The 23302-nt window shown below is 46.3% G+C and overlaps 1 protein-coding gene across 2 annotated transcripts in view; it reads right to left on the bottom strand.

Moving 5' to 3' along the window:
* Window positions 1-1540: 1540 nt before the first annotated feature.
* PGCKA1 (PDCD10 and GCKIII kinases associated 1) overlaps window positions 1541-23302 on the bottom strand; it is a 40083-nt gene continuing 18321 nt past the window's right edge. The window contains exons 2-4 of one of the 2 annotated variants that reach the window (XM_077301659.1): window positions 8229-8286; window positions 4595-4648; window positions 1541-4389 (exon numbers count right to left, since the gene is read on the bottom strand). In XM_077301659.1, coding sequence (XP_077157774.1) covers window positions 3477-4389; window positions 4595-4626 — 945 coding nt within the window. In that variant the 5' untranslated portion in view covers window positions 4627-4648; window positions 8229-8286 and the 3' untranslated portion in view covers window positions 1541-3476. The remainder of the gene's footprint in view (window positions 4390-4594; window positions 4649-8228; window positions 8287-23302) is intronic. The other variant, XM_077301660.1, reaches the window with a different exon arrangement.

Genomic DNA, 23302 nt, shown 5'->3' with positions numbered 1-23302 from the left:
CAGTAAGGGTCTTTTTGGTGATGGCTCTTGTAGGAAATACAATAGATCTGCCAGGTCAGCCCTTTTAGGAAGTCGGTAAAAATGATACCTTTGTAAATAATGACCTGGGATCCTGTGCTTCTATAAACACTTGGAATACTAGACGACATAGTTTTGACGGGATGAGTGACAGAGAGAGAGAACACAGTTTACAGGTAGCAGCCAATTCTAATTTGTTCCCAAGGTGAGGTTGTAAAAGTGCTCTGAAAGCTTTCCTGGCAACAGGTATGTAATTTGGGGCCAAGGCTTAAGTATAAAAGTCAACAGGTAGAATTTCTTCACATTTAAACTGATTGCTTTATTATAAGCTTACAATAGATTTTTTTTGGTAGATGTTCTCACTAAAAAAACAACCACGACCCATAAGGGAAATCTAAGACCATCATCTGGAGGTGAGCAGTATTTGTTTCTTACCTCCTGAGAGGCATCCAGCCATAAAGGTAATGAAGCTTAAATGCAGTGGTACTTCAGATTCCGTCAATGTCACAAATAATTTAAATTTGGGGGTATGAGTCCAGTACCAAAAGCCTGCCTTGAAATACAGCGGAATGATTTCTATCATAATATATAAAGCCAACTGGATATGAAATCAAACAGATTCTTCATTCTACTGGGCTTTTCTGTCTTCTCCTTTTCCATGCTTGTAATTTCCTGTACTTTGGATTTATTCTCCCCTTCCCTGGGTTCTGCAAGTTCTCCCTCTAGTGATCCATATACCCACTTATGTCCAGCATAAAAAATGGCAGTTTATGTCTGCAGGGAGATATGTTCTACACTAGGGACCAAGCCCATTGCATTCAGGAATACCATGGGTGCTAGATTAGGGGGATGGAGTGGAAGAACTCTGTAGATAGCCTCTCCCTCCCCCAAGGACCTGGAAAGGCTGCAGGCTGCTGTTATGGAACTCATCAGCAGCAGGGGCAGGCCCCCTGCAGCAGGGATCTACAGCCTCCAAGAGAGGGAAGTGGAAGGAGGAGGGGGTGGGGGTGGGGGACAGAAGGCGATTGGCTGGCCACTGGAAGCTGATTGGAGGAGGAGGCACTCAGGGGCAGGACAGTTACTCTGAATAGGTGTTAAGCGCTGAGTGGAACTCAAGCCATGAGAGACGCTCCTCCTCCAAGGCCTTACCAAAATTATTAAGTGGAACAGATAAACCGCTGTAATATCGAATGGACCACTAGAGGGAGCAAGATGTATGTAACATACCCATCTCCCCCAAGACTGGAATTTACAACTGAGAGAAAGGAGAATGTAGAAAAGCCCTGTTGTTTTGAAAGCTGCATCCAACTCCAAATAGAGAATTCATTTAATTCTGCTTGGAACTTGCTACATCTAGTTAATTTATATTGCTACCTCTAAACACACACACAAAATTAGAAACTGGGATTAATCCAGGAAGTGCCCGTATTTAAGAGACTCATGTTATGAGGTAGGTGTGGAATCTAAAAAGAGAGGGCAGCATGCTCCCAAGCTGTACCCCCAGGCAAAGAGGAAAAGTTCCCAGAGTGTAAAAAAGAACAAATTTATTATTTATCCGTGACATTGTTTCCTGACACAGGACTTGGGGGGGGCAGACTGAACAGAACTAAACAGGATCAACATAATGCTTTTCAAGGGAGTCCGTTTCCACATTCAGAACTGAATGAACAAGACGATGAAAAAATGAACAACCTGTATCCATGTGTGAACTGCCTCTCTGTTACAACCACTTGTATGTGACAGGAATTTCTTTGTACATCAGCTGTAGTTGCATGGCACTTAAGGCGGTGGCATTTAAAACAAAACCCAGAGGTAATTTTTTTCTTCTACTCACTAAAGACAAGAAGCCAGCTTGTGATGGTTTCTGGAAAAATCAGTGAGACAAGTCCCTCTTACCTTAGTGAGCCTGAAGATCCAGCAAAATCACAATGTCATTGGCTACACATGGACAGCAACATAGGGGATTGGAAGCATGAAGGACCAATGGATGGGAAAAGGGGCTGTCACATCAGCGACATTTGTAAATTCTCCATAATTCCAGATGGGGTAGTCAAATCAGTCTAGCACCAAGATTACGCGGGAAGCCCAGTGGCACCTCAGGGACTAGCAGAATTTGCTCAAATCACGATGAGGTTTTTTAAAGGAAAGCACGAACATTATTCAACACATGCATGCACACGGCTCATGCGTATCTCTGTGAGTTCCGCCTCACAAAATCTGTTCCTGAAAGACATTCTGTGGGTCTCCAAGGTGTCAGCGGACTTCTGTTTTGTTCTGCAGCACGATGCAGAATGGGTCTGAATGGAGGTCTGTGGGTTCATTTTAAAAAATTGTTTCATTCAGAGGGCAATAGATTAAGCGTCGCATTTTCTTTAAAAAGTGGTTTATATCTTTAAAAAAAGTTAAGATTAAAATAAAACTGAAGCACAGTTTTAGGGGGGGGGGTTTTGGGGGAGGGGGGTAAATCTAGCCATTTGGCCATGGTAGAGTTTTGCTTCCCTCTTGAAACACTTATGGTTTCAGCACTCCTTTTCCCCCAGTCCAGCTAGGCATAATTACTCCTTCCAATTCTGGCAGTTTCCACTGGCCCAAATCCACTTCCACTTCTTTTCCTGTCCCATCGGCGACTGTGATGACATCCCTCCACTATGAAAGCAACCCGATTTGCCTGCGGGATGTACAGGGGAGGTCAATGGAGAGCAAAACCAACAATCAGCTTTTAAAAAGTCTCTGGTGCTGTGAAAAACTGCCAGAAAGAGGCGGCCTTTTTTTTTTTTTTTTTGGCACTGCAAACATAACTTTTGGCTGTCTTCTAGCTGTGAAACCGCCATCTTGGAGTTTAGTTTTCGGAACATGGATCTCCTCACAGTGCTTAAAGATTTGGAAGGTCATACATATTCAGTCCTGTAGAAGCCTTAAAGTGAGGCAGGATCAGGACTCAACATACCAGGTGTCTTGAAGTCACAGTTCCTGATCTAAAGGGAATTTTGGTGCAACCGTTTACCAAGAACGACCTCCTCTCTCTCTCTCTCTCTCTCTCTCTGTTTTGAGGTGAAGTAGAGGACTAAACTCAAGTAACAGTTCTAGTTTGAGTTCTCTCTGTGTCGGGACAGTACATAAGTTACTGTTCTTGGCTTCATATGCATTCTTTACAGGTGGAGGTGGTAGGATAGCAAAGGAAGGCTGTTTTGGTGGGAGAGGAAGAACCACCTTAGGATGTAGAATGCCGGAGCTTAGAAGTACAAGCAGGGGACTAGTCCTCAAGGAACTGCAATGGTGGGTGCAGTGTGGCTGTTCCGGGCGTTTAGCTTTCCTTATGATAGATTTTCTCCATCAGTGAATAGTCATCCCGACCAAAGGCCTGCAACCGTTATCTGCAACAGGTGAGTCCTGATGGGTAGCGTTTTTCCACGTCTCCTGGAAAAGCCACTTCTAAGTATAGGTGCTACCACTAAGATCTAGTATTCCTCTTCCTCCTCCTCAAAATCTTCTCCTGCTGTTGCAGCTTCCAGTGCTGCCAAGGCCTCTGCCACATCGGCGTCCTCTTCCTCGAATTCGCCATCAACCTCTTCCCAGCGAGCCTGTTCAGCTTCCCATGAGGTTTCCGGCTTGGGCCTCTGTGGGGGGTTATTGCTGTCTCTGTCCGTAAGGCACCCATTTAAAGTCTCTGTTCTGCAGGCTTGATCTCCAGAGTCATGCCTCTGGGCCTCGCACACTGCCTGTTCCCCACCTTTGCTTAAGACGGTGTGTCCCGTACTTTGAGTTGAATGCATGTGGTTGTCTGATGCACTCTCACTTCCAACTGCTGCCTGTTGACCGGCATTTCTCGGGAAGTCTGTGTCAGGTGAACACGTGCCATTGCTTTGGGTCCCCGGTATGGCACTGGGAGCAACCGAGCCATTTTCTCCAGGCACCTGTTCATACTGGCAACTCTCTGCGGCCACCGAAGGTAGCTTTGAGTGGTCATTGTGCTGCCTTGGTTGCAAGGCACCTTTGGCTGAACAGTTGGGCGGCTGAGCCGAGCAGACGTGTGCGCCGCCCTCTTTGTTTTGGTTTGTGTTTTGATTGGATTTGAGATTTGAGTGGGAATGAACGCCGTTGAGGTTAACCTTGCTCTTCTCCTGGCAGTTACTGAGCCCACCCTCTTGAAGGGCTGCGTTCCTTTGATTCCGAACGGCATCCTTCGTGTTGTTTAACTTATTTCTGTTTGCGGATGTCTGCTGCTCGGCGTTCTGCAGCTCGTTTTTGTGGACCTGGATGTCCACGTTGTGCTTGCCTTTGGATTTCCTTCCGTCTGGAGTATCCGATTTGTGGTTGTTGATTTCGTTAACGTACCCTGACGTCTGTACTTCGTGGGGGTCAAAGATGTAGCTAGGGAAAACGAGAGATGTACCTGGTTATTTTTTTTCCCACCCCTTTTAGTAGCTATATATTCTTCAGCTGCCCCATTTCATGCCAAGCTCAGAATTATCATCAAGATTTATTCTTGAAAAGCTGTATTTAAAAAAACACGCCATAGGATTGGCTGTTACAACCCTTTACTTTTTTTTTTTAGCAGTATTGATTCTGTCTGTACCTTTGTAAAATTTTACAGCACCTGCACCCCATCTGGATTCTTCTTTGTTACGATCTGAAAAGCCAGAGAACATGAAAAGGAAATAAGCGGTGGGTCATTTCATGCATGGTATGGGAAGTCACAAAACAAACAGGTAGTGCCTGTCCCTGTAATTCTGAGAGGAAACAAAACCAAACCCTGTTAAAGGGAGAGCTGGCTACTAGGCTCTGAAATGGAGCAGCTACTACTACTTTTACTACTAAAAAACGACCACTTTTAATCCAAAGAGCCTTGTCTGCGTCATCCTTCTGCGGACATTTAACTACGAATCTATTTCATTTTGTAAGTCCTTGAACAAAATTTGCCTCGGAATCATTTAACATTGTTATTTAACACTGTTATGCTGCAAGCTGGCTCAGCCTGTGAACTGAGTTAAGTGTGACACTGGCTAGGCTAAAGAACTCACTTGTGTGGCGATGCTTTGACAGAACTGGGCTGCTATCTGTGCAAATCAGTTATGAGTGTGCAACACCCTGTGGCATGCTAACTGAGCCCGTGTAGCTGCTTTGCACAGGTTGCAAAATCCAAGAAAGTACCATGGGTAAGTAATTTTGATTTACCAGCATCACAGTTGAAGCAGAGGGGGGACTCTATCTCTGTTGAGTTCCTCCTTTGTAAGAGCCAGTTCGGTGTAGGAGCTGAGAGCAGCAGTCTCTAATCGGGAAAACCGGTTTGATTCCCCATTGCTCCTCCACATTCAGCCAGTTGGGAGATCTTGGGCAAGTCCCCGCTCTCTCAGAGCTCTCTTCACCCACACCTACCTCACAGGGTGCTTGTTGTGGGAAGAGGAAGGGAAGGCAATTGTCAGCAGCTTTAAGATGCACAACATCTGCTGGGTGACCTTGGGCCCATTGCAGTTTTCTTAGAGCTCTCAGCCTCACCTACATCACAGGGTGTTGTTGGTGGGGAGGAAGGGAAGGTGATTGTAAGCTGTTTTGAGTCTCCTTTGGTAGTAAAAAGTGGGGTATAAAACCCCAGCTTCTCTCCCTTCCCTGGACACCAGTGCCAAATTGCCAGGTAACCCTAGATTGGAGCAGCTACAGACCTCAACACTGTACTAGACATGTGGAAATGCCCATGCATAGAAAAGATGTCAGGCTGCAGCGTGCTGTCCCTGCCAACACAGCTCCCTGAGATGGCAGATGGAGTCTAAGCATGCAGGTAGTGTCCATGCGTATGTTCCAACCCCACTGATCAGGATTTTTTTGGGGGGTGGGGGGGTGGGGTAAAAGCAGCATCCCCGATCACAAGGTGAAAACCTACCTACTTATACTTTCTACATGCTGGTGAGTCTGCACATGGTGGTATGCACTGAAATCAACTCGGGATGTTGGCTTCACTTGCACACAGGATTAGGAAATTCCTGGAGATTTTGGGGGTGGGGCCTGAGGATGGTGCTGTTGGGGAGGGGAGGGACTTCAATGAGGTACAATCTCATGAAGCCCCACTTTTCTGTAGATGACCTGATCTCAGTCTCTTGGAGATCAGTTGGAATCCCAAGAGATCTCCAGTTACCATCTGGAGCAGGGATTCCTAACCAGGGTTCCTGGAAACCCTAGGGTCCCACGAGAGCTCCCCAGGAGTTCCATTCCGTGGCCTTTCCCAGATGTTCGGATGGCCTCTGACATCACTATAGATGTCACTGGAGCCCACTTCCCCTGTGGGCCTAGTCTCTTTCTCCACAATGGAAGTGGAAAATTATGAATTGGATTGATTGGCTGGCTCCCACATCTTACTTCCACACCCACTTCTCTGAAGGGGCCTGGCACCACTTCCAGGTTTCCCCAAAGCCTGGAAAAAACATTTCAGGGTTTCCTCCACAGTCAAAAGGTTGTAAAAGGCTGATCTGGAGGCTGGCAACCCTACCTGCACAAAGATCACTGTGATCCAAACTGGGTGGGGTCACAACATTCGACCTTGCTTTGCCCTCTGTGTGAGCTGGTTTCAATGTGCATTGTATGTAGAGGGCTGAAACAGGGTGGGAGCACCATCAGCCAAAACAGCTAATAGAAATGGGGGTGAGTTGGGGTGAGTTGGGCCCGAGAACTCCCCATGCCTTGTTCAGGTGGTGGCCGGTTTCCCCACAGATCCTATTTTCAGCAAGGTGCAATGAGGAAAGGCAGCTTCATGGTGTACCAGCAATTTAGAGACATAATTTGTTTTTGAAAAAGCTGGCAAGACACAGTAGGTTAAATAAACGATTAGGGGATGATTAAGGAAGGCAGTGGGTTAAAACGAGGCATTTTCTCCCTGTCCACAAAATGTTGTAAAGCTCTCGATGTGGAGGGTTTTGTTTGTTAAATATTAATCAGCAGCATCAGGGACTTGAGTCTCAGAGCAGGAGTTCTTGGAAAGCAAGAGGTGGGAGGGGCCGAGAGTCTGAACTTCTGCAATTACTCTGCAAGAAGCAATAGGCATTAAATATGCACTCGCTCTCTTTAAACAGTGACTGCCTGCAGAGGACCTTTTAAGTATCCCTTTTGGTCTGTTAACCTCATGCCAAACAATAAAGAGAAAACGTTACAAAAATGGAAAAAGAGGAATCATTTAAGACTGCAAGCTCTCCTCTCCCCAACCAGGTTAATAGATAAAGATCAGAGTTACACGGCGATACTGCCACATGTTACCCACTACTCAGTGGTTTGAGTTTTTAAATCAGAAACCAAACATCAAAACAGAAGACTGACATGGCGTTTTGGGTTGTTATCAACTCTGAAATGTGCTTCCAATCTTTCTGAGAATGTTTTGGAAAAAAATACAATCCAGTTAAGACTTTTAAGACAAAGAAGGCTTGGGAGGGAAGGAGGGAGAGCTTGGTCTCTTCATAAACAGAATACCTGGACTGTGCAGGGACTGTATGTTTGCATAAAAGTTAATGATTTCATTGAGCAGCTAGGCCTGACCCGAATTTCCTTTGTATCGTTAAGCTAACAGCCATGGTGCAGCAGCATCTATCCTTCAGAGACCGAACGAAGCAAGGGCCCCTTGGCATACAACCTTTTGGCCTTTCTCTTATTTCACCCGACTGCTTTTCGCAGACGTTTCCTCTTTGAGTTCAGACCACTGCTTCAAACAGAATCTGAGTTACTAAACCAAGGACGTCTTTATGCTAAAGACAGAAACTGGTTTATTGGCATTCTCTCTTCCTAAGACTGAGACCTGCCTACCGGTCTCACTTTATCACTGAGGACAGGAGAAATGGCTGTCACTTTCCACAGAGTGTATTCCACATTCTTTTTTTTCAGCTCATTTATTAGTTCTGGCCTTGAGAGGGGAAGGCATTGGTGGGACCCCCTCAAGTTTGCTGATGTGCACTTGAATTCTGGAGGATGTGTCTGAGATTTTTTCCCCTCAACTGTTCTTGACTGCCTGCCTCCCCCTCTGCCTGAGGAAACTGGCAGGACAGTCTCAGAAATTAAGGTTGAGAAAGGTGCCTTCCGAAGAGGCAGGTGGGCTGAGCTACTGCAAAAGAGGAGACAAACCAGTGATTGCTGGGAAACCTCCAATACATCCATGCAGCTGAAAGTGTACACAACCAATATTTTCTCTTCCTGAGGATGTTTACAGTAAAATTACAGCCTTGTGGCCTACTTACCAGTCAGTCGGAGGGAGTTGGAAGATCATCATCTTAATATCTGGCTGAGAAGTAGCATCTGAAAAGACAATTTTTCCCTATTAGGTAAGGAGATGGTATGATAATAGTTGGGTCACATCGGTTCTTACACTGTGGGCCCGGGCATGCTGGTGTGCCACAGGCAAAACTTGAACATTCATGCTACGGGGCAATCAATAAGATGGATGAGATGAAAAGAAAACCTCTCTCTTTGATTGGGACAACCTATTCATCTAGGAGGAATCGATTGATTACAGTGATGAACAAGAAATTCTGGTAGGCAAAGGATTTAAACAGTATAGAATGCAGAGACTTGGGGTACTATAACAATGTCGAGCCCAACTAGGTCAGAACAGGCAGGCTTTCAACTATTTAATGGAGAAGAAGATCAGCTGCATAACTTGTTTCTGAATCAATGCCATGTTCCTGTAAAGAGCAAGGCTGCTAGGTCCACAGCTATGAAAGTCAACAAAGATCGGCTGACCAGTTTCCACAAATGCCAGCAAGAAAATGAAGAAGAAGAAGAGTTGTTTCTTATATGCTGTTTTTCTCTACCAGGAGTCTCAAAGCAGTTTACAATCCCCTTCCCTTTCCTCTCTTCACAACAGACACCCTGTGAGGTGAGTGAGGCCGAGAGAGCCCTGATATCACTGCTTGGTCAGAACAATTTTCTCAATGCTGTGGTGAGCCCAAGGTCACTCAGCTGGCTGCACGGGGGGGAGCGTGGAATCAAACTTGGTTTGCCAGATTAGAAGTCCACACTCCTAACCACTACACGAAGAAAGTGGTGTGAGGTGAAAATCCATTTATTACTTCAAAGTCTGTGGTTGTCATTAAACTTAAATATATTCACAAGCCAAAATGGGGATTGGTTTATAATTTGCCCATTTTCCCTCTCTAAGCTTCAATGTTCACTTGAATCAATGTCAGTTTTTTTCAAAATGAAGAAAATCACAGATGGACACACACTGGCTTTATTCTCCTGTATTTCTTGGAGGAGCCGTCTCTCGTTAATTACGTTAATTATGTTAATTACGTCACCTCCAGCTTCCCCTAGAATGGATGTCACAGTATGTGATGTCTTTTCCGGCTTCCAGAATGGATGGCACGCTATATGTGATGTCACTTCTGGTTTTCCCCACAATGTGACATTCTTATGGCACTTTGGTAGGGTTGCCAGCCAAATGGCTGGCACCCAGCAGGAGTTGAGTTGGGGATTTGGGGGATTACCGGAGCATGACATTCATTATGGGGAAAACTGGAAGTGACATCACATACTGTGCCCTCCATTCCCTCGGTAGCCTTATGCAAACACCTACACTCAGTCCCCCCCATTTGAATTTGGGGATAAGAACATGATCTATTAAAGAGAAAGGAAGATTGGAAGGATTGCTGAATTGAGACATTCAGCACTTTCACGAAATTCTGCAAATCACAAAACTTCAAAGATTCAATTTCTATTTATTGCCATCAGCCTCATATGAAGGTCTCCTAGACTATGGCCAGCCTATCACTAAGCAGTGGTGAAGTTCTCAAGAACTCCGTGAGAGAACTAGATGACCAGTTGCTGTCATTGGCATGGCTTTAGAGCAGGCATCCCCAACCAGGGGTCTATGGCCCCTTTGGGGTATGCCGCCCTTCCCCTCCTGCCTTAATAAGCTCAGTCAGAAACTAGGGAACTGGTCGCTTCCACTGTTCCCCCTCCCAAGAGAGAGTGGGTTCTCTTGTAGTTTATGCATCCACTTGTCTCCTCCTCCTTAAACCGCCTCCTGTCTCTCCCCCACTCAGTTCTCCTCAAGCCTGCCTGCTAATATGGGCAGTGATGTCATTTCTTGGGTGTGACCATGAGCCATGGCCAGCTGGCATCACTTCTGGGGCCCCTCAAGGCCAGATAAATTATTGCAGGGGCTCCCCCTTGGTCAAAAGGTTGGAAAAGGCTACCTTAGAGTGTGACAAATGCAAAATAACTCTCACAAATTGAAATAAAAAATGGGAAGAAGAAGAAGAAGCGTTGGTTCTTACATGCCGCTTTTCCCTACCCGAAGGAGGCTCAAAGCGGCTTCCAATCGCCTTCCCTTTCCTCTCCCCACAACAGGCACCCTGTGTGGTGGGTGAGGCTGAGAGAGCGTTGATATCACTGCCCGGTCAGAACAGCTTTATCAGTGCTGTGGTGAGCCCAAGGTCACCCAGCTGGTTGCATGTGGGGGAGCGCAGAATTGAACCTGGCATGCCAGATTAGAAGTCCGCACTCCTAACCACTACACCAAACCACTACACCAAACTCAATCAAAAGGTTGAGGCAAAGGATTTATTATAATGATAATAATAATTATTAATATATTTGTACCCCCCCACTCCCAAAAGGCTCATGGCAGGTTACAGAAAGTCCAACTAAAAACCCTCATTAAACCCCATTAAAATGAACAATCAATAATACAATAAAACTGCATAGCAGCAACAACATGGTGGAACCACCAATGCCTCCCCCACCCTACTTCAAGAGGGAGGAGGGAGGAGAGACAAGAATCACATGGAGTTTAACATCAGGGGGACTCCACTGATCTTCCTTCACTGCCCCAGCCTCACCCCCCCCAATTAGGGAAATATAGAGTTTTAATAATAAAACCACATTGAACATCTTTAAGGATATGTGGTATATTAAACCCCTCTGTCAAGAACAATTGTAGGTGATTGTACAGATGCCTATACATTGCTGAATGGGAACTGATGGATGGATGCATTGAGTGACTGACAAAGGCATTTTCCTTTTTGGCTGAAATACATTTGGTCAATGTCTAGTGTGAATTTATAACTGATAACTTTTTCCAGTGGGGGAGACGTTTATATCACAGATCATTCAGGGTGCTTTTGATGTGATTTCATTAAAATTGTATATTCTCTAATCAGGAACTCCCACGACCCACACAGAACCGCCAATTCTCACAAGCAGAGCCCCATCTGAAGAAAGTGTACTAGTTGGATTCTACCATGGTGTTTTGTGTCGGAACGAGAATGGCTGAAAACCAGGCCCAAATCTCTCCAGGATAGGATATCTGAATAAGAACTGCATTTTCCAGATGCACCTCTGATAACATTCCCCTCCCCGGCTTCGCGATCGGATGGAGCGAATCGGCACGACAGTTCGGTTAAGGAGTCAGGACTATCTGTCTATACAAATAACTTCTCCCTCGGCTAGTTCGAGTTGACACCGCATGGCACTTGAGGCCCAATGGCATGGCGCTAGCACACTGGACTGCCATTTGCACACTGAACATTAGCAGTTGATTGGTGACTCTCCCCCCCTCAGGGAAGCGGATGTCACCTCTTGCAAAATGGGGATATCTTGGAAGAGCCGGGTATCACGCTTAAATGACTTGGCTTGTTTTATTAAAGCAGTGTTCCCTTGCAGGCCAGTTCAACCTCTAGCTGGAGGAAGGAATGCTGTTTTTCCGCCATGACCCCTGGTTTAGTGAGTGAATAAGCAGGTGCTTGAGAAAAGGATCGAGGCTTAGCAAGAATACACAAAAGCCTTATAGGAGAGGTGTGTATATGAATCAGCAACTGATAAAAGGGAGATAAATATTAAGCCTATTTAAACAGCTCAAATTTCAGCTTCATCCATAACAGGAGTTAGATTATTTGTAAATCTTTTTCTGGCTGGTCACTTGTTTACATCTGTATTTCATGAGTGACTGCATCCTGTTATAATCTAGAGAACGTACTGGAAAGACATGCAGGCTAGTTGGTTTTCAGATATATATCTATATTATCTATGGGCGCACCCTGCCTGCCCCCCCCCCCCGGATCATGCATTTAAAGCCTGAGTCCCAAACTCTTTCACTGTATTTCTTTACAATGACTAGCTCTCCCATAACAAGTTTTCTATTGGGCAGAAGACACCATTTTGAGTCTTTGGGAATAAGGTGAAATCTCAAATGAGATTCATTCCTCTGAAATGGCATTTGACCTATTTAAAAGCGACTTCTTGTTAGCTTTTAATCACCCTATATACTCACGTATAAGCCTAGTTTTTCAGCACCTTTTTCACACTGAAAAAGCCCTCCTCGGCTTATATGCGGGTATATACAGTAATTGAAATAAAAGCCTGCTCCAGCCAGCCAATTGTTGCATTGCCTTTTGCAAATGTGTACTGCAAGCTGACCTTGCTCTGGAAGCTTGTAGGACATCAATGGTTTAACTGGGGGACTCTGGTCTTTTTTTTCCCTTTTGCCTTCACTTCTTACTCTTCTTAATCACTTCTTCCAAACTATTCTTTTGGTTTCTGTGGGTGGGGTGGGGTGGGTTTTGGGGGTGCCCTGGGATTTACTGTTTCTTTCTCCCAGTGTTTCTTCTTTTATCTAAGGAGCAGCAGAGCACTTCTGTCAGAGCTCTCTCAGGCATCAAGAGAGGAAGGGAAGGCAATTGTAAACTGCTTTGAGACTCCTTTGGTTAGTGAAAAGCAGGGTACAAAACCCAGCAGCTATTCATCCTCTTGACTTTTCTGTATTTGTTGGGGAGGGGGGGGCTGGATGGGAGAGCCTGTGATGATGGAGCATTTCCCACCCTTGGCTTATATGCAAGTCAATAAATTTGCCCAGATTTTGTGGTAAAATTAGATACCTTTGCTTATATGCGGGTCATTTTATCTATATGGTATTTCTTTTCACAACTGGGAAAGTATCTGCCATTTATCACTAACTTTACATTTTTATTGCCCCAATGTTTTTATTAACGACAATTGAACCGAAAGGACTGATTTGCTTTTCTAGCAAAGAATGACCACACTGCATATTTGGCCTTATGATGCTGCTTACTAATTTGCTACTAATTTACTTTCCCCTTATATCAGTACTGCTATGATCCCTGTTCCACTGTCTGAGGAAGTGCGCATGCATGCGAAAGCTCATACCTTTAATAAATCTTTGTTGATCTTAAATTGGACTCAAATTGTGTTGTGCTACTTCAGATCAACATGGCTATCTACTTGAGCCCACAATGACCTTATTCGAGTATTTTCAAAGACGCCTTTCTAGGCATCCTCCAGTTCCCATTTCATTTATCTAATACAACTCTAAATAAACTAGAAATCAAGCCCACTGTAAAAAAATACAGTGGGCGCTAGCAGATGGGGAGGAAGAATGTAGGGAAGGAGGGATGGAAGGGAGAAAGGAGGGCAAGGGGTGGTTGAAGGGATGGGTAGAAGGCAGAAAGAAAGGAAGGGAGAAAGGAAGTAAGGCAGGAAGACAGGAAGCAAGTGAGAGGGAGAGACAGGGAGGCAGGAAGGAAATTGAGAAATAGAAGAAGTCAGGGATTTATGAAATCAGAAGGAAGGAAGGCATTCAGGGAGATAGATGGAATGGGATGGGACAGGGGTGTGTGTGAAGGGTCCGGGGGGGGGAGTTGTGAGGGTGGGCGAATTGGGAGGGGGAGGTGGCGGGGGAAGAGCATGGGGTAGAGAGGGGTGGGTGCGTGGATGTTTGGGGTGGGGGAAGTGGCGGCGGATCATGGGGGGTGAGGGAGGTGGGTGGGGGAAGATTGCAGTGGCTGTGTGTGTGTGTGGTTGGGGATGGGGAAGCGGCGGCAGAGCGGTGGTGGCTCTCGGTTCGCGTGGGCGATTTTGTTGGGGTGAAGAGTGCATTGGGTGTGTGTGTGGGGGGGGGAAGTGGAGTGCGCCCCCCCCCGAGGGGTGAAGGGGATGGTAGGCCACGCGGCTGCTTACCACAGTGACGCTGTCCCTCTGGCTGTGGCTAAGGCTCGCGGCCGGCAGAGGGCAGCTTCTTGCATTCGGGAGTGGTGAAGGGACAGGCCTGGCACACCATTGACGTGGCGGGGTGTTCCTTGGCTGAAGGCTCCCAGGGCTGGGGTGGTTGCGAGCATCCTCCCCTTGCCACCTCCACCCGCTGGCACCTTCAGCAGGCTGCCCATGGTGGGCGGTTGGCTGGCACGGCAGGTAGTGTGGAAATGGCGGCATGGGGGGAAGGCGGCAGAATTGGGGGTGGGTGGGTTGGGAGGTGCTTCGCGACTCCCGACTCGTCAGCTCGGTGCCAATGGGCCGTTTGGCCCCTTGGGGCCAGAATGGAAAGCTTGGGTGCTTCACACCTGCCAATAGGACCCTCCACTTGCCATTCCAGGGAGATGGAGCCAATAGCTGCCCTTCCCCATCACGGACAGGGCCCACCTCAAGGACCCTTAGCGTTTTATTTATACTGCTCCCACGGAGCGGTTACAGATATGCAGAAATTAAATTCATTTCAGGCTTGTCCCACCTTCTCTGCAATATAAGCAGGGCAATGTATGTGGATTTAACTCCAAATGACTACTTGGGAAGGCCAGGCTAGCATAGTTAGTTGCCCAAGGCGATCCAGGTTACTTAAAGGCTGACTACACACTTGAACTCATCTCTCAGGACACGACAAAGATTCCGGCACTTTACCTGCTACCCCACACTGGCTTTCTACAGCAAAGACTGGTCTGCATGAGCCTTGAATTTTGTAAAGAATTTCAATGTCCCTATCAGCTGCTTGAAGCCGGGACAACAATAGGCAAATGAGACAAATTTTATTTGGACTCTGGTGTTTGCATTGTCAACAGAAAGCTGTCTTGATTTGCATTTGTCAGGCTCCACTGAAGAGGAGAGCTCTACAGAGCTGCAGCAGAGAGGAAAATGCATATTCCCCTGGAGGGGACTGAGCAGAAGCAAATCCAGTTTGATGTTGAGCATCCAGAGTTATTCTGAAGCGCTACAGCTAAAAAAAGCCTCTTAAAAATAAATAAAAATGACATCTGCTTTAGATTTTTGTCTGGAAATAGAAACAGATGCTCAAGGACGTCAGGCATGGATTTTCCCCAGAAGTGGAATCGTCCTGTGGGGAGGACGCTGTGTTTTCCCCTCATATCCTCCCTTAAAGCATTAACCAGTGTGGGGCAGGCAAGGGGGGAGGGGGGAGGAAACAGCCAAGTTTCCATCTGAGGAAAAGAAAAGCTGGTCTTTTATACCCTGCTTTTCACTACCCGTAAGAGTTCCCAAGCAGCTTACAAGCACCTTTGCCTTGCTCTCCCCACAACAGACGCAGACGGGGCCGAGAAAGCTCTGACAGAACTGCTCTGCAAGAACCGCTCTAGGAGAACTGAGACTGGCCCAAGGTCACCCAGCTGGCTGCACATAGAGGATTAAGGACTCAGATTCTCCAGATTAGAGTCTGCTGCTCTTTAACCACCACACCATGCTGGCTCTCCAAAGTGAAGCCACACTGGGGGTCTGTTCAAAACTGATTTGTGCCCATCTTCTCTGCCTGGCTCCTAGTCCAGATAGTCCTCTGGTACCCATGCACCCATATAGACTTCCAACAGGTGTGGCGGGAGGGGCAGGTGGTCCAGATATCCAGTCAGCAGGTTTTACTGCTACTCCTTTATCTAAGCATTTTCTAACCACAAAGAGATGCTTAAACCAGGCTTGCTCAACCAGGGGTTTGTGAAACTCTGTTTTTTTTTTTTTTACAGCCCTGGAAGGGTTTCCAGAATGGGCCAGAATTAATTAATTATTTTATACATTTTAAAAATTAGTTAAACATTTATTGGGTGATATGACCATCTAGGTCATGCCAACCTGACTGCCCCTCCAATGATGGTCCTGGAGGGGGTGGAGTGGGGGTCCTGGGTGGGCCTGTACATAGCTCTGCTTCCCAACCATATTCTGGACAATCACACCACTTCTGGAGTTTCTCAAAGCCTGAAGAATGTCTCAGGGGGTTTTCTCAATGGTAGAAAAGTAGAGAAAGGGCTGGCTTAGAATGAGCAAGCAGGTTCCAAACAATGCCCATTGTTTGGTCTGCTTTAGCAATTATGACTTCACATCCTCATTATTCGGATAAAGGACACAAAATAATATAATGATTATTGTGCCAGCATTTTTTCGAACAACATAATGGTGGGTCTGGGGGAAAGCTAAAGTTGGCAAAGGCTGCACAAGGCGAATTATAGGTTTCTGGCGAGGGTGAATTGCTCCTTTAAATATATCCAAATGTTTAATTTAGCTGTGATCTGGGTCCTTACAGCTCAATATTATTTTATTAATTCCTATCCCTTTAACCACAGGTTGGTAGGATTTGGCAAAAAAAGACAGATCAATGCATCCAGAAGTCAACGAGGCGAGAATGAGCTGGCAAATAACAACTGCGGAAACCGTCTCCGTGTTTGTGGAATTCTTTGCTCCTTGTTTTGCTCCCACCACTTAAAAAAATAATTTACCCCAATTGCTGAGAGCCCTGGGAATGGAGTGAAGCTAGAGTACTGCCAACACCCCCTCTGTACCCACGGGCACAACACAGCGAATCTAAGTGCTCAAAAACCACCTAGCTGACTCAGAACTATAAAATCATAATGAAACAATACGGATCATCTAGAACAGGGGTAGTCAACCTGTGGTCTTCCAGATGTTCATGGACTACAATTCCCATGAGCCCCTGCCAGCAAATGCTGGCAGGGGGTCATGGGAATTGTAGTCCATGGACGTCTGGAGGACCACAGGTTGACTACCCCTGACCTAGAACCATTTCCTTCACCTCGAATGACTGCTCAGGGTTGTTCAGTTTGCCCAGCCCAATTTATGCAGCACCATCCACTTTAAGGGAGAAGCAAGCCCTCGTGCCTCTGAGGGCTCTTCACCGCCTAAAGTTGGGGAGGGGAGCAGCAGGGGTCCAACGAGAGCAAACTGCTTTGGGGCTACACAAGAAGCGGGGAGAAGAGAGGCAGTGTGGTGCAGTGGCTAAGGAGCAACGGACTTTAATCTGGAGAGCGACTCTGTTGTGTTATCCACTAGCTAATATTACCAGAACCAGCTTGGTGTGGTGGTTAAGAGTGGCGGACCCTAATGTAGAGAACTGGGTTTGGTTCCCCACCCCTCCACTGGCAGCCAGCTGGGTGAGCGTGTGCTAGTCACAGTTCTCTTAGAGCAGTTCTCTCAAAGCTCACTCAGCCCCACCTACCTCACAGGGTATCTGTTGTGAGAAGGGGATGGGAAAGGTGTTTGTAAGCTACTTTGGGTAGTGAAAAGCGGGTACACAAAAAACAGTTCTTCTTCCTAATATATTAGTTTGGGGTAGCCAAACTGTGGCTCTCCAGATTCCAGTTCTCTGGAGAGCCACCCTGTATTAGTCCATATTGCTCAGTGGTCAAACGAGTTTGCATCTGTCCAGCTTGACCTTCAAGGCTTGTTAGCTCAAGCAGGCAACCCATCTGGCAAATGGACGCTCATGGTTATTAATGAACTTATCGTAGTTATATACTATCTTCAGAGCTAAATAACGCCTTTATTAGGTCAATATTCCATGCACTTAAGTATATCATGTTATCTATTGGCAGCCCTGGAGGAAGGAGCTGGCACTAGGGAGTCGGGACTTTTGCCCCAGAATCGTGTTACGTTCCATGCTTCTAGGAAGCAATTAAGGAGGCTCAGGTAAAAAGTGATGGATGGGAGAGTCAGGGACGTTAGACTGCACTGAAGTCAGAAACAGGACAGGAGAGTTTACGGTCATGGAGAAAACTTAACTTTGGCAGGTGTCATAATGGGATGGGATCAATCACTCTAGGGCAGGGGTAGTCAAACTGCGGCCCTCCAGATGTCCATGGACTACAATTCCCAGAAGCATTTGCTGGCAGGGGCTCATGGGAATTGTAGTCCATGGATATCTGGAGGGCCGCAGTTTGACTACCCCTGCTGTAGGGCAACTAGGTCACAGAGGTGGGCTTGGTGTATTGGTTAAGAGCGTGGAAAGAGGAAGAGGGGAGGGTGGCTGCTCTCCCAGGCAATGAGATCAGACCTTAGGGGAACATACACTGACTGTCCAATCATGACAGCTCTCCCATCACTCCGTGGCTATCTGAGACTGGGCAAAGGGGATAAAAGGAATGCAGCAGCTGGACCCCATTTCAGAGACAGGTCTTTGGGGGCTCTGCCATCACTTTGAGAGCTGCCTGCCTGGGAAGACCTGTCTTTGTTCTGTGCCTGCCTGCTAGACATCTTCAGAACTGCTTTTCTAATTTAAGAATATTTTTAATGTCTTGGTTTTCTGCCAAGGGGGCTTATAGTGTGTGTGTGTGTGTGGGGGGGGAGGTTTTTTCTGCCCTCTGGTTCTTTAAAACTTGGGTTTCCTTGGCCTTGTCTTGCACCGTTTTTCTGCTGTTCTCTTGGCATATTTTAGAATCACTTTGCATTTTCTTGGCTTCTAAAAGGTTTTTAATCTTAAAGGGTTTGGGTTTTGTGTGTGAAGAATTTTCCGAGTTCTCTGTGTTTTGAAAATGCTTTTTTGCATTCTTTCAGTTATGATTTTATAGTTGTTGTTCTATCGTTATTTGAAGATCTTTCAGTGTTGTGTTCCTTGGGGCAGTGGCTTTTTGGAATTTTGGCGTGCTAATTGTTTTTTTTTTTTAATGTAGTAGTTATCGCAGGTTCCGAAGAAAATTTCTGGTGAAGTTTTAATAACAGCTGGTTTAGGTATTTTTAATCCCCACTCCAATTGATTTGGCTTTGACATTGGTCTGACATTGGTTATACAGGGCTTCTTGTCTTCTTTGCTTTAGAGACCAGTGTATTTGGCTACTGGCTTCTTTTGATTTTTTTCCCTCCCTAGGAAACAATAGCTTGTTCAAGGGCCTGTAGAATTGAACTCCTTGGTCTAGTTCACTTGAAAAGACAAACAAACATTTTATTGACAGTCGTTTAGACCAGGGGTAGTCAACCTGTGGTCCTCCAGATGTTCATGGACTACAATTCCCATGATCCCCTGCCAGCATTCGCCCCACAAGGAGTAACGGAGTGGAAGACCTGAATACCATCACACCCCGGTGCTTATGCCCTTCCTGAAATTTGAATCTGAAAAATAGCATTGTGTTGAAGTGCACATTCCTCACGTGGGGAACTGCTAAAGGCGAGTCTAGAGTTTCGTTTGTGGACTGGTGAACGTTTGCACTTAGATATTAATTTGCTGCTTTTTAAATATATATGGATTTTGGTTCATGACTGTGTACAGTATGGGATGCAATCTTTTTTTCTGAATAAGACATTCCCTCCACTTCACAGAGACGACATCTCCAGGGGAAAAACGAAACGCTAAGCCACTTCTGGCTCTTCCTCAAAGTGAAATTTAGCCGGAGCAAAAGAGGGGACAGACTTAGAGGAGCTGTTGTTTTGGTGTTTGACCTTTGCAGGCTCCGTGTGTGTGTCTGGTAATTCATAGTGTGCTTGGCATGCCATGAATGCACAATGCTTCTGACTGCTCAACCTGTTTCCCCTTTGGAGGAGAGGGAGGGAATGATTACCTTGCTTTTGTGAAGGAATGCATACCTCTATAAATCCCTCCCTTTCCCCAAGACTAGGACATCTTTGCGATGAAGGTTCATAACCAGGGGTAGTCAAACTGCGGCCCTCCAAGGGGAGGCGGGATATAAATTAAACAATAACAATAACAACAACAACTATAATAATGTCCATGGACTACAATTCCCATGAGCGAACGCTGGCAGGGGCTCATGGGAATTGTAGTTCATGGACATCTGGAGGGCCGCAGTTTGACTACCCCTGTTCATAACCCTGGTCCTCTCACCTCTGTTTAGCAGACCCTCATAATTTGAGGAACGGCTCCAAGGAGAAAAAGTAAAAGGCAAAGTTAAACGTTTACATGTCTAAACAGACTCCCACAGCAATGATCTATTTATGTTTGAAACAATGTTAAATTGATTGCTTTGCAGTAGGATTAGGAGTCGAGTGTTGATCTCTTCCAAACCCTCCCCTCCAAAACATAAATTAAGCAACGTTGACAACCCCCTTGGATCATTTATGTTCCTCTCCCCACAACAGATGTCCTGTAAGGTAGGTGGGGCTGAGAGAGCTCTGACAGAACTGTACCTGACCCAAGGTCACCCAGCTGGCAGCTTGTGAAGGAGTGGGGAATCAAACCTGGCTCTCTGGATTAGAATTTGCCACTCTTAATCACTCTTAACCCCTGTACCAAGCTGGGACATTCATAGGTGTTGCGTTGAGAGAGGCATTCTGTCCTTATCAGGACCTTTCATGAATAGTCCAAAAGTTAGATTAATGAAATATGGGACAGCCTTTTGGGCAATGGGAAATGAACAGCTGGATATCTGGTGGGGAGGAAGAAGCAGTTTTTATAAGCCACTGTCCTCTACCAGAAGGAGTCTCAAAGCGGTTTACAATCACCTTCCCATTCCTCTCCCCACAACAACCCTGTGCGTTAGGTGAGGCTGAGAGAGCCCTGGTATTACTGTTCTCTAAGAACATCAATATCATGGCTGTGACAAGCCCAAGGTTACCCAGGTGGCTGCACGTGGAGGAGAAGGGGGGAATCAAACTTGGCTTGTCAGATTAGAAGCTGTTGCTCTTAACCACTACATGAAGCTGGTGCTCTGGAGGGCACGATATGGATACCCACAAAATTTTTAAAAAGGGACAGGCTGTTTTCTTGAAAGTGAGCATGAGGAGCAGGTGCCAGACTCACTTAGGGCTTTGGGATCTTCCCCTCAAGCAAGCCTAGTGGGTTCGGATTCCTATGGTGAATTGGGTGCCTTGTTTCGCTAGGGGACAGTGACCCTGGAGGCTGGGAGGGCCCAGCTGCAGCTTAACCCCTGGAGAGGAGAAAGGTAAACACACCCGGCCGGTCAGACTGCTTTGCTCCCAGAGGGCTTTCACCACTGCAGCTAGCCTTGCACAATATCTCCCATTGTGAGAGCTTTGTCAGTGATAGTCACTGGCCTGGATCCATCTCTTTCAGAGCTGGAGAAGCATCTCTTTATTCGAGGGAGTGGTGGCAATAATTGTGTATGCAGACAAGGAGCCACCTGGGAGTCGGTGAAGAGGCCGGCCGGCCAGCCTGCCGCAGAGACCAGACTGGCTCCCAGCTGCAAGGGGAAAAGAGCAGATCTTTGGGTCTTTTGCCCTACACTTCCTCTCTGCAGACTCACTGATCGCCAGGTGGAGCTGACCTGAGGGAGACGGCAACACGGGTGCGGCACTGCGCAGAAGACAAAGAAATAAGGGCAAGTTTGATACCCACGGCGATCATGTTCTAAAACCTGTGAGCAGAAATTTCCATCTTCCAGGACGTGAAAGTCAGTATTCCCCCCTCCAAAAAAGGCATCAAAGGGAGGCATCAAGAACCAATGGCTTTCAACCCTACTGATGGTGTAGGCCAGGGATTTAGTAGCCTTTATATGGGTGCAGGGGTAGTCAAACTGCGGCCCTCCAGATGTCCATTGACCACAATTCCCAGTAGCCCCTGCCAGCAAATGCTGGCAGGGGCTTCTGGGAATTGTGGTCCATGGACATCTGGAGGGCCCCAGTTTGACTACCCCAGGCTTAATATAACCAAGAAGTCTGCAGTCCTCAACAATCAACCATCAACACGCTGAAAACGATGCATGTAGAGAGGAAGTTGGCATAAGCATCTCCCCCACCGCCTTCCTTGCGGCTTGAGAACAAAGAGCCTATGTAGGAAGGGGGCTTTTGGAGTTGGATTAAATGGAGAGGGAGTCTGATGTGATTGTTTGATACGTGGGTTCAGATACGGGGACACTGGGAGTTCAATTCAGCTCTTTGCTGTGACCCTAATTCTGAGGTACAAGAGGCAAAACTGAACTGGGAAAGCCACATGAACCCCAAACTTCTATACACAGCAGAACAAAAGGATCTTCCTGCCAATGTGTGCTATATATTGGTCAGTTTCACTTTAAACTGTTTGGATCCTGCAGATGGATCCAACATGTCCTGGCCAATCGTGTATTTAGGATTATGACCCTGCCTTGGATCACAAGCTCAGTCCTCAGCAGGTCTACAGACACTACAGTGACACTCCATGTTCTTTCAGGTAAATAACATAGAGATTGGGGGAATTCCTAGAGAGTCTCTTGATGCAGTGATGTCATTTCTTGGTCTTCAGCAAAAAGTAATTTAATTGTGTCACATGATTTCATTCATGCATTTATGTGCTGTGTGTTTGTTTGTTCATTCATTCATCTAGCTACTTGAGCATTTTAAAACCTGATTTCAGTTGTAATCAATGACCAATTTCTATTTTTCATCCCAAACAGGAGATTAAAATAATATATTCAAACAATGACATTTCTGTACAGAATATGAATGGCCAAGTGCTGGCTGAAGTGTCACGCAGTAACCTTAAGGCTTATGAAGAACGACAAATAGTGTAACGGAAACAGCTCATGGCCTAAATCACTGGTGTTTTTGCAGGCTTCTCACGTAATCTCTACAATGACCCTGCAAGGTGGGCCACAACTTCCAGATTTCAAATGCGGGACGCATCTGATTGTACCAGGCTCACTAGTGAACAGGCTGAGCTGAGGACTAGTACTTTACTTCTCATTTAATATCAGCAGGCACAACAGTTCTTTCAAGCAAAGGAGGGATCTAAATGGTGAAACCTTCACATGTGCTGCTTTTCAGCATTTACACAGCCACATGTGAATTACATGCCTGCTCTGAATCTGGTATTAAAATAACTCCATGTCTGGGTCCAAAATTTCTACCCAGAACCATGTAAGTGAACTTTGAACTTCCTCCTTGGTGAAACTTTTTTTTTTGAAGGGGGGGGTGAATTTTCATGAATGCAAATAATGTATTCTCTGGTTTGGCAGGTTCATCTGTGCAAATACACCCCCCCTCTTTTGTTAACCCTTCATCTGCTAGAGACTTCTGGTCAGTGAATAAGTAACCTTAGAACAGGCACCTCTTTTGAAAGAATCGGGAAACATTGTTCTCAAAACAGATTTCAGCGATGTGGGATATCAAAGGACTTGTACACCTCAGGCTTTTTGCATGCCGTAAGAAGGCTTTGGGGGAGTCCAAAATGCCCACCTACAGAGGACTCCGTATGGTTAGTTCCTTTGGCCTTGCCATCATGGAGCGAGCTCAGGGTAGTGCTGAAGAGCGGAGGCCTCTAATCTGGAGGACCGGGATTCCCCACTCCTCCTCCACATGCAGCCCGCGGGGTGACCCTGGGCCAGTCACCGTGCTCTCAGTGCTCTCT

The sequence above is a fragment of the Paroedura picta genome, chromosome 10 (assembly GCF_049243985.1).
Source record: "Paroedura picta isolate Pp20150507F chromosome 10, Ppicta_v3.0, whole genome shotgun sequence".
NCBI classification, from domain to species: Eukaryota; Metazoa; Chordata; class Lepidosauria; order Squamata; family Gekkonidae; genus Paroedura; species Paroedura picta.
The sequence above is the reverse complement of the archived record's forward strand: the minus strand, read 5'-3'. Positions and strand labels throughout refer to the sequence as shown.